The sequence below is a fragment of the Mus caroli genome, unplaced genomic scaffold, assembly GCF_978045245.1.
Source record: "Mus caroli unplaced genomic scaffold, Mus_caroli_1 scaffold_10, whole genome shotgun sequence".
In the NCBI taxonomy this organism is placed as follows: domain Eukaryota; kingdom Metazoa; phylum Chordata; class Mammalia; order Rodentia; family Muridae; genus Mus; species Mus caroli.
Window position 1 is genome coordinate 57,930,432 of NW_028227265.1, and position 10,972 is coordinate 57,941,403.

At 54.4% G+C, this 10,972-nt stretch overlaps 1 protein-coding gene across 1 annotated transcript; it reads right to left on the reverse strand.

The window, feature by feature from the left end:
• Positions 1-497: 497 nt before the first annotated feature.
• On the reverse strand, positions 498-10,185 carry Niban3 (niban apoptosis regulator 3). The gene is made up of 15 exons (XM_085843840.1): positions 10,175-10,185; positions 9,356-9,486; positions 8,361-8,486; positions 8,028-8,142; positions 6,131-6,298; positions 5,909-6,024; positions 5,732-5,836; positions 5,471-5,633; positions 4,568-4,758; positions 4,316-4,474; positions 3,542-3,658; positions 3,361-3,468; positions 2,678-2,789; positions 1,650-1,733; positions 498-844 (listed from the first exon to the last, which is right to left on the reverse strand). The coding sequence occupies exons 2-15, from the start codon at positions 9,470-9,472 to the stop codon at positions 819-821; spliced, it is 1,707 nt and encodes a 568-aa protein (XP_085699966.1). The 5' UTR covers positions 9,473-9,486; positions 10,175-10,185; the 3' UTR covers positions 498-818.
• Between the last annotated feature and the right edge of the window lie 787 nt (positions 10,186-10,972).

Sequence of the window (10,972 nt, forward strand, 5' to 3'; positions counted from 1 at the left end):
TGGTCCACACTCCTTCCCAACTTCCTCCAGACCCTGCAGGGAGCACCAGTGAAAACCCCTGGAATTTCCTGGAAGCAGCTGGGGAAGCAGCGACCTAGGGTGGGGGGCCAGGGCAAGGGAGAGGTTGGCAGTGCTGGCCCAGAAGCCAGGACAACTGATCCTAGAGCCTGCAGGCAGGGAGTAGCTACAAGGCTCTGGTCAATCAAGCTTGAAGCCCTGGGCATTTTAAAGTTCAATTTAGTCATTCAAACAGTTTTTAATCAAGCAATTGATAAATGTAAAAACAGGGCCAGTGAGACAGCTTAGCGGGTGCTTGCCACTAAACTTGGTGAGTTTGATCCTCAAGACCCACTAGATGGAAAGAGAAAACCCAACTCCTGTAAACTGTCCTCTGACCTCCACAGGCTCATACATGTGCCTGGACACACACATACAGTAAACAAATCTAAAAAGAAAGGTACAAATTTTTATGAAAAAAAAATAAGTCATTACATGTATCATATTAATTTGGGGTTGTTTTATTTAGAGACGGTGGTATCTTATTATGATAGCCTAGGCTAGCTCAGAACCTGAGTGCACAAATTTTAGCAGGAATACCATCTATGATGCTTTGTTGAATACATAAGTTACAAAGGCAGAAGCATTCACACCCTTGGCCCAAGGAGGCCACTCCAGGTCTTTATCCACTCTCCTCCAGGATGGGTGTGGGTGGGTTAAGACTCAGCAGCTCTTGACTGTTCTTGGAAGCCATGTTGTATGCAGTGGCTGCATTTGGCCTGCACAGTAAGTCTCTCTCTCTTCTCTCTCTCTCTTCTCTCTTAGAGCTGAGCATCAGCTTCCTCCTCTGTGAAATGACAACTGTCATCTGGACGTTCCCTGTCTTACCAGGCACAAGAATGCCACTTGTTACAAGCTGGGTGTGGGGCCTGAAGGATCCACACAGGTAATGAGGTGGAAGTGTGGACAGGACTCACAAATCAAGAAAAACTGACTGACTGTGCTGTGGAACACAGTGGATTGGCCAGATGTGGATGGGTCACAGTTGTGGAACACTCTGGAGATCCCTGAAAAAATGCTAGCCTGCCTCTTCACACCCTGCGATCCCCATGGGGATTTACCCATAGTGTTGAACATGCCTAAAGGGATGGACTCAGGTCACCTTGGTATGTATGGCAGGCAGAGGGTACATAAAACTCTCTCCATGCCAAGGGTCTTTTGATGACTCCTTCCTCTTATGTGACTTCATGTTACTACTAACTAGGCCCACATCAAGGTGAGAGTATCTAAGTCGGCAATGGCTGTGTAACAAGTGAGCTTGAGTTATCTTGCCTCCAAGGGCTTTTGCCGATGGCAAGCCACCATCACTATCCCCCTCCCAGCATTGTTAACTGAAAGTAACTGCCAAGAAGATATCCACCCCACTGTTGTCTAGGCTGCAGGAACTAGGCCCCAAACCTGTCACCACCTTCACCCATGTTGTGTGTCAGAGCCTGGGTCTTCTCTACCTGCTCACTATAACACTGGCCAATGAGGACACGTTAAGAGATAAAGTCATTCTTTTCCATCCACGCCACCCCGGCCACACCCTTAAACACCCTGCACAACCACAGCCATCCCTTGTCATGGCCCACAGTCTGTGAGGTGCTCACCTGCTCCTTCCTGGACCCACTGGGCTACGGAGCAGTCAGCTAGACAGCAGGCTCTGTCACTGGCACCGAGAACCTTCTTCAATTCTAGAATAAGAGATAAGCCCTTGGACCTAGCTAAGGATGCCCAGCTTTGGGCTCTCAGAAACCTCTTTCAATGTCTCACTGAGGACAGATATTGCTAATTGATACCTGCACTCCACCTAGCCAAGAGACTGGCATCTGTACCCAACACAGCTGCTCTGTGCAGACGTCACAAATCAACGGTAAGTGGAATTCCCCTAAGGATGAACACAGCCTCAGGATCAGAAGCTCATCCAGGGCACCATTATTGGACTTAGCCTGGAGCCATTTACAATTTATACTGGCTGCTCTTCTGGATGGCTCGGGTTCCATTCTTAGCACCCACAAAGCAGTTCACAGCTGTCTGTGACTCCAGACCCAGGGGACTGGAGACATGGAGGTAAAACATCAATGCACAAAAAAAAAAAAAAAGCAAATAATTAAAACAAACAAACTTGTACTCTCCTGGCCATGTGGGCTCAGAAACTTAGGAGTCTGAGGCAGGAGAATTGCTTAGATGGCAGGCTTCCATCACCACCACAGCTCCATTTTTCTTGTTTGGCCACACATCATAATCTCCTCCTGTCCCCTGGCTCCAGGGGTGCCACCATCTTTGTTTCTGCCACTCCTCTAACCCTCTGGGTCCCTCTTCCCTCTACCATTTTCAAAGACAGGCTTTGTAAGCTTCCCGGAGCTCCTGATTGGCATTCCAGACCATCAACTCTCTGGTACCAGGGAGAGTTTGATGAATAAATACGATTATTGACAACTGCCTCTCATTTTCCTCAGAACTTCACCATAACCCTGAAAATCTCCTCCCGGCATCTCCCCTTCATCCAGCCCCAACATAGTCCACCCAGGACCCTCCAGGCCTGTGCCAGCGTCCACAGGAAAGGCCAGGGACTGAACGAGGCTCAGTGTGCACAGACAGGGACAAGAAGCTCCCTGAGCCACAGTGGGGAGCTCACCTCTGTCAATCCTCTGCAGCAAGAGGCCCTGGATGACATCTCTGTAGACACCCTCAGTGGTCAGAACCTGCCAGCCCATGGCTAGGATGTCCCCATCCACCTCCGGCGGTTCCTAGGAACATGGCTAAAGACAGGGCCTATGCTCCCCCAGCCCTGGCCGGATCTGCTGGGTTCTCTGGCTTGTTTCCCTCTCTGTAACATGGACTTACTCACCCACAATCCTACACGCCATAGCATGTGTCACAGTATCAGAAATGAACTAAGGCCCATCCATCCATCCTGCCTCCCAAATGCCACAGTTGTGGCCCTGGGGTGTCCTGTTAGAACCCGAGGCATACCTATACTTGATGGCCCTGACCTTTAGGTAGCTGGACGGCTGGGCCCTACCCACCCACACTCTTCCCACTGTCTCTTCCCTCAACTCCAGCCTCAGCTGACTCTTCTCTGGGCCCAGTCCTGCCCCAGGACTTTTGCACAGCTGGTTCTCCCCTGTGCATGCTCAGCAGAGGTGGGCTAGAACTCTGGGAGGGTGTGGCTAGTAAGTGGGGGTGGGGGTGGAGGTGGGGGGTTGGAACCAAGATTCCTGAGAAAGCAAAGAACATGGTGGAAGCCCAAGAGAGCCCCCCACCCAACCCGGGGAGCACTCTGTCCCTGCCAGACAGATGTCTCAGGTGTCCACTCACCAAGTTACATCTCAGTCCGAGCTGGCTCCATACAAAGGGCCAGAAGATCCCCAGCAGCCAGTCCCGGGTGAACCTCCATCGAGTAGTCTCACTGTCTGAGGTGAACTTCTGCAGGAGTCACAGGCAGCCTGTATAGTGGCCCTCAGAACTCTGCCCATGGGGACCCGTTCACACACCTTACCTTCAGTACAAGGCCCCTTACTTTCCCCAGCTGCTCAGCTGCTTGGCTGCGGTCTAGAGCTGATGTCAGACACTGGTCAGCCAGCTGCAGAAAGGTGGTAACTGCAGCCGCCATGAGCTGTGAAGAAGGTGCCCGATGACCCCTGCTCTGGCCTCAGGCTCCTAATGCCTGATGCCTCCCAGCAGCTGAACTTGGCCTGTCCCCTGCCTAGTCCTCTAGGCTCTAGTCTCAGGGAAGATCCCCCTCTGTCTGAAAGATGGTACCAGCCAGGGATCAGGCTCCCAGAGGGAGAACTGCTATGCAGTGTACAAACTGTGTCAGGCTTGATGGATCACCTCGGTCTGCTCCTCCCTCATACACCATGTTCATGGAAGGGTCCAACCCCTCAGCCTTCCAAACATGCCTTTCTTCTTTGAGACAGGACCTCACATAATGTCACTATGAAGCTGAGAACGACCCTGACATCCCGATCCCCCTGCCTCCACCTCTTCTGTGCTAGAACAGGCCTGTTCGACAACACCTGCATCTGCATCAGGGCTTGTCCCAGCCTCCTCCACCTCTGTCCTTTATAGAGGGAGCTCCTGACAGCAGACCTGCCTCTAACCATGTCCCTCCCTGCTCACACCCCAGATGGATGAGCTCCGTATTGTCCTTCACAGGCTCTGCCTGCCTACCAGCTGCCCACTCCTTTCCCATAAATGTACACCTCCCCCACCCCATCTCTCTCTCTCCTGGGGATGTGCCCAAAGCATCCTTCCCATTCACTTTCTTCACCTGTTGTGCAAGGTCCTGGGCCCCAAACACCAGGCTCCGCATCCCCAGGAAGTCAAAGGGTTTTGCCAGCTGGACCAGATGGCTGTGGTTCCTCTCTGCCTCCCGGTAGCAGGCCTGCATCAACTCTGGGTCCCATGGTATCTCCCCAAATTCATAAACCTATGTATGCATACCAGTCAGATGAGAAACGATCTTTCGCTTCTGATACAGACACACCAAAGTGGACAAGCCACTACTGGCCTACGTGCTAACCTCCCTGCACAGCCGAGTGCCAGAAGGGTTCTTGCGAAGGTAGTGACACAGCCGATCCATCCCCTGGATGAGAAGGGTCCGAACAGCTTGGAGCGTGGCTTCCACTGGGCTCAGAAGCGCAAGGGTAAGCTGGGGCAGTTGCGGGTCCACCTTCTGACACAGGCATGCCTCTACTGCGTCCTGGATCTCGGCTGAGGGGAAATGTGGGCCTGGTGATTTCCCCACCAGGCACTCAGCGGATGTATAGGAGCAGAGACCAGCTGGGCCAGCTGGATACTCACTTTACAGCGGAGAAAACTTAGGCTAGGAGCAGTGAGACCTGGCCCAAAGGCATATGCAGAGGAAGTAGAAGGAGATTCAAACCCGGGTCTTGATAATTGGGCAGCAGAGCAGATCCTGCAAGGCCACAGCTACCTCCTTGCCTCCCTACCTGGCCTACAAGTTAACAGGCCTGGTCTCTCTAGGCTCCAGGCCACGCCCTCTCGCGGTGCCCTTCTCAGGACTCCTTCCCACTAGGATCCAGCGTGTCACTCCAAATCCAATCTGCTACTTCCCCAAGTTTCGATCCCAGGCCCTGCCCTACTACGTCCCGCCTTCCAACCGCCACAGACCAATTGCCTTCCTCCCTGCAAGCTCCGCCCTGATCCTGCCTTCAGTCCACCCTCGCTAGCGGGTCCAGCTCTGGAAATTCCAGGCTTGCTCCGGGCAGGCCACTCCCCTAATATTCATAAACATGCCCCTCCTCCTGAGCCAACACCCCCCCCCAAGCCACTCCCCTCGCTCCGTGACCCCACCCTGCTCACCAGGCAGCCTTCCTCCCTCCCTCAGGGGATTCCTAGCTCCACCTCTCGCCTGTGGCCCCGCCTCTCATCCCAGGCCCCACTCCCGCCCCGCCCCTCTCACCTTCTATTCTCCGGGCTCCAAGTGCACGCTGCTGCAGGATCTGCTCAAGGTCTGCGCGCACCATCCTCTCCAGAGCCGCCAGCAGTGCGTCTTTCTCTGGCTGGAAGGCACGCAGCCCCGAGGATGCCCAGGCCAGGACGGCCGCGTGCACGGCGTCGAGGAACTGCAGAGTTCGAAGGCAGCTTGGGTGAGCGTGTGGGTCCTAGGGAGGTCCCCTTCCTCTCTCCCCCACCCCTTGCCTTGCCACCCCATGCTCCGCACCTCCGCGCATGCACGGGCTCGGGCACGTCCCGCACCGCGCAGGCTTCGGAGCGTCTGTGCTCGCAGCCCGGGCAACAACTCCCGCATCAGCTCGGCGCTCAGCACCTGAAGGGGAGGCGTGGGGCTGTTAGGCGGCGGATGGCGGAACGCGCCCGGGGTCTGCGGGACACCGCTCACCTCTGCGTCGGAGCCCAGTATCCCATCGTCTCCACCAGCGTAGCCCCGGCGTCGTCGATAGAGCAGCACGGCATCCAGGAAGGCGCAGGCCGCGGGCGCCCGGCTGCGCTGCAGGACTGAAGGCCCAATCAAGAGCCCACTGCGCTCAGGGAGCCCGGCATCTCCGCCACCCTTCTAACTCCTGCCCCCTCCCACCTGCACCCCGCTGCTCCCGCTACGCACCGGTGGCTCTCAGACGAATGGCACCCTGCAGGCTGAGCCTCCAGGCGCGGTGTGCCCCCCGAGAGCGAGCGCAGAAGCAGAGGTGAGCCCGGAAGGGGTGCACGAGGAAGAGCGTGAAGCTCACGGGCTCCTCAAGCACCCGCAGCGGCTCCTCCAGGGCAAGGTCTCCTGAAAGCAAGAGAAGTCGCCCTTCAGGCCTCTGTTTATTCTCTCAGGACAGCAGCCTGAAAGAGCCCGGTGTAGGGTGTCCTGTCATCGGATTGTGACTTACAGACCGGTCTGGAAGTCTGGAAAATCTTGTCTCAAAAACTACACACAGAGCCAGGCAGTGGTGGCACACACCTTTTAATCCTAGCACTTGGGAGGCAGAGGCAAGCAGATTTCTGAGTTCAAGGCCAGCCTGGTCTACAGAGTGAGTTCCAAGACAGCCAGGGCTACACAGAGAAACCCTGTCTCGAACTCCACCCGCCCCCCCCCCCCAAAAAAAAGAACCTACACACAGCAGAAGCCCTAATACAGTGGACCCCGCAAGATCATTTTCTTCACCTTGTTGGAGCAGGTGAACAGGGACAGAAACCGGAAGCCCAAGACCCAGGTGGGCTTGTACCCTGGCCCAAACCTGCCAACTGCTTCCCACTGTCTCTGTCCTTGCAGAGACTGCAAGGAGAGATTACTGACACTGCATGTTTTTTTTTTTATATAATTTTTAATTACCTGTATGCCTGTGTGTGTGTGTGATTGTGTGTACAGACACCTGAGGTCAGAGCCAAAGTTCCAGGCAGTTGTGAGCAGCCTGATGTGAGTGCCTGGATCAAACTCAAATCCTCCCTTTTAATTTAGTTTTGTTTTTGTTGGTTTGTTTTGTTTTTTTGAGACAGGGTTTCTCTGTGTAGCCCTGGCTGTCCTAAAACTCACTCTGTAGACCAGGTTGGCCTCAAACTCACCTGCCTCTGCCTCCGAATGCTGGGATTAAATGCATGCTCCAAGCCAGGCATTGGTGGCTCACGCCTTTAATCCCAGCACTCGGGAGGCAGAGGCAGGTGGATTTCTGAGTTCGAGGCCAGCCTGGTCTACAAAGTGAGTGCCAGGACAGCCAGGGCTACACAGAGAAACCCTGTCTCAAAAAACCAAAAAAAAAAAAAAAAAAAAATCCCAGCGCTCGGGAGGCAGAGCCAGGCTGATTTCTGAGTTTGAGGCCAGCCTGGTCTACAGAGTGAGTTCTAGGACAGCCATGGCTACACAGTGAAACCCTGTCTCGAAAAAACAAAAAACAACAACAACAAAAAATGCATGCTCCACCACATCTGACTTTTATTTTAAAACTTTTTTACTTTATTTCATGTGTAGGAATGTTTTCCCAGTATGTGTGTATACACAGCAAGGACATGCCTGGTAGCTGCAAAGGTCAGAAGAGGGCTTCAGATCTCTTGGAACTGGAGTTACAACTGGTTGTGAACCACCACGTAGGTGATGGAGGGGGGAATGTCTCATTATGTAGCCTTGGCAGCCTGAAGCTCACTGTGCAGAGCAGGCTGGCATAGAACCCCTGGCCAGCCATAGAACTCAGGGCACCGCCTCCCCGTGCACCACCAGCAGTATCTTTGCTTTGTTCCTTAGATGGTTTGCTATTTGGGTTTTGTTCCGTTGACCTCCTCCTATGAACAGTGGGGTACTTCTTTTCCTTCCCAAAGCAAGAGTACTCACTCAAGGGTCAATGCCACATACCAAGGGGTGGGTGGCAACATCTGCAAACATGTTGGGAGTTGCACACACTGTGGGTAGGAAATTGCTACTGGTGGAGGAAACCCAGGGCAGCTTTGTGAAGTGCACAGAGATGGTAGAATGGCCAAAGGAGTGGGAGGAAGGGAAATTACTAAGGGGACCCAGAGGTCCTTACCAGAGGAGCTGGGGCAGAGGTCATCCAAAAGGCAGAGGTATTCACGCTGGGACGTGAGCAGTGTATATCCTGTCAGAGCTGCAAAGCCCAGCGGACGACCCCCAGACTCATAGTTCTGTGACCAAAGACATGAGACAAAACTTGCTACCACTCCCCAGTACAGGAGGCAAGTCAGCAAACACACACACAGCTTACAACACACTCCATGACCCCTCCATATGCCCTCTGTGCAACTCAGGACCTTGCCTGTTACTTCCCAGGGCTCCACCCTTGAGCCACATCCCTACCCCCTCACTGGGGGATTCTGGACTGGGACTCTGGTTGTCCACTGACCTCCTTGTGACTGAACCATTCTAGACGTCCGTCTCCACGCAGAACACAGAAGGTTGGTTGCCACTGTGGTGGGTGGCCCTGAAGCAGGGTCAAGGGCCCTTGGTGCTCCCTGACTCGAGGCAGCTTCTGCAAAGGGATACTGACTATGGCTCGAGCAGATTTTGGGGTTGCCTGAACTCTTCAGTTTGGTCACATACCAGCAACACTCCCAAAACTCAAAAGCAGCAGCTGCTATCCAGACCCTGTTAGTTCAGCATTGGGAAGGCTGAGGAAGGAGCGTCAGCTACACAGCAAATTCAAGACCAGACCAGCTACGTGACACTCCATCTCAAAGCAAAAACAAAATTGTATCAGGTGTGGGTGATGGACTGCATGGGACAGGGAGAGTCCCCAGAGGTGGGACCTCTGTCCACAGAGCCTCTCCTCAGCAGAGAGGGAAAAGAGCCAGTGGGAAATCCCAGGTTCCAGTTGTATCTGTGCCGTGTGGCCTTCAGGTGCTCACTCTACCTCTCTGATCCTGAATTTCCTCATCAAAGACTCTCCCAAGATAGGGGGCAGATGGAGGCCCTGGACCCTATTAGTAGCTCCAGCTCTAGGCTGTTAGATCTCAGTAACAACCTCTGAGCTGCCAAGAGTCAGAGGGATATGGGGACAAAAGACATGGGGTCTTACGAAGAGTGTTTCCCTGGCATGGTGGCTGCAACAGATGGAGCAAGCACATGCACTGCTGGGGGCCCACTCACATCTAGCCTGTCTTTGCCAGCCTCAGGACTTTTGCACATGCTGTGCCCCTGCAGGGAATTCACTTCCCCAAGCCTCCTCAGCCTGCCTCCACCTCCAGAGCTTCCTGGTCCACCTGTGCAAAGGTCCTGTGGTCAGCCCTCCCCAGCCCCACACCCACAGTCTCATGTCGGCACCACTGAGAATGCAAGAGAGACAACTACAGCTGGGTCCCCGGGTGCCTGGCAGGTAGCCTCATCCTTGGTGGTACTCACTTTGGTGTGGGACAGCTGGCATCTGGCTGGGTCCTGGGGTCCCAGCTCCTGGGAAATGTGTCTGAGCACAGCTGCAGCCAGCTGCCTACGGTAACAGGGCAGGAAGGTCCTCAGCATGCCATCCACCTGACCTGTAGTGAGAAGGGATCAGCAATGGGACCAGGACACCTGCCTGTCATCCCAAGACCAGCTGGCTCGCTGGAGTAGCCAGAACTGGTGAGTGCCAGCATAGACCATGCCTCAGTGTATAAGGTGGAAAGCAGTCTTAGGACAGCTGATGTTAATCGCTGGCAAGCACATCTACACACACAAAAGCCTTTCTTCCAAATATGTTGCTGCATCTCAGGAGAATGAGGCCCAGAGAGGGCAATTTATTCACCCGGTGGCACACAGCAAATACAAGTGGCGGTCAATCCTGGGACGTGGAGAGATGATTACTGAGCAGCACATGCAGGGTTTTGCATGGGCTGTCCCCTCCCCAATGCTGTTCTCACACTCACTGTAACCACACACCCTCCTCCAGCCTGGTCTAGCCACCTCCCTTGGGAACACCCACCAAGTCCTGCTGGTCTAGACGCTCTCCCAGGTCAAGGTGTGGGACAGGACAGGGAGCTGAAGCTCCGCCTGGCCTTGGCTAAGCCATAGTCAAGTCCCAGTGTCCATGCAGACAGACTTCCCAGCCTCAGAGACCACCTGACTGTGCCGTTACCCCCACCCTCAGTGGGCCCTAGCTTCCACTAACAAATCAAAAACTTCACATTCCACTTTGTTTTGTCTTGAGACAGAGTTGCATATAGCCCAGGCTGTCTTGGAACTCACCCTGTAGGCCAGTCTGGCCTCAAACTCCCAGAGATCTGCCTGCCTATGCCTCCCAAGTGCTTGGATGGCAGGTGTGTAACACTGTATCCAGCTACTTGGATTTCATTTAAATCTGGAACCCTCCAGAGCCAGGCATGATGGAGTTCAAGGCCAGCCTGGTCTACTGAGTGAGCTCCAGGACAGCCATGGCTACGCAGAGAAACCCTGTCTTAAAAAAAACGAACAAAAAAATCTGAAATCTTCCAACACAAGCCCACCCCTGACAAGACCAGAGACAGTTAAAATAATGAACCCCATATTGGCACCAGGAGCACATGCCAACATGGCCTTGCGTGCAGTGGCAGCATGACCTGGCCCTGACCTCTCTGCTTACCCTGAAGCTGCTGCCGCTGCCGTCTACCCAGGGGGCAGGAAGGCTGAGCCCCCATCCTGCCACCATACAGAGCTGTCCTGGGTCCCTCTGCTCAGGATACTGGATGGCAGCTGAGTGGCCCAAGTGCCAGGAGGGTACATATGGCCATCTGGTACCACTCTCCACCCCTCCTGTCCGCACCTGCCTCCTCCTGGCCTCTAGGGACAGGCTGGACCAAGACTGGTGGTTTCTGTCAGGGGTAGTGGGGACAGCCCCAGGGGAGACCCAGGGAGTGTGAGAAAAAAACAACACCCTGGCACAGATGGATGGGTGGGGCACATCTCTGCCATCCCAGCACTCAGAAAGCAGAGCGGGGGGGGGGGGGGGGATGGGGAGTTTAGGCCATGGAGGCCAGCCAGCCTAGGCTACATGAAGTCCTATCTCTG

Coding starts and splice junctions, on each gene's coding strand:
- Niban3 (XM_085843840.1), bottom strand. CDS start 9,472: ATGCTGAGGACCTTCCTGCCCTGTTACCGTAGGCAGCTGGCTGCAGCT. Junction 3,469..3,541: donor TAAGGGGCCTTGTACTGAAG/GTAAGGTGTGTG, acceptor TGACTCCTGCAG/AAGTTCACCTCAGACAGTGA. Junction 845..1,649: donor GTGGGTCCAGGAAGGAGCAG/GTGAGCACCTCA, acceptor GTCATTTCACAG/AGGAGGAAGCTGATGCTCAG.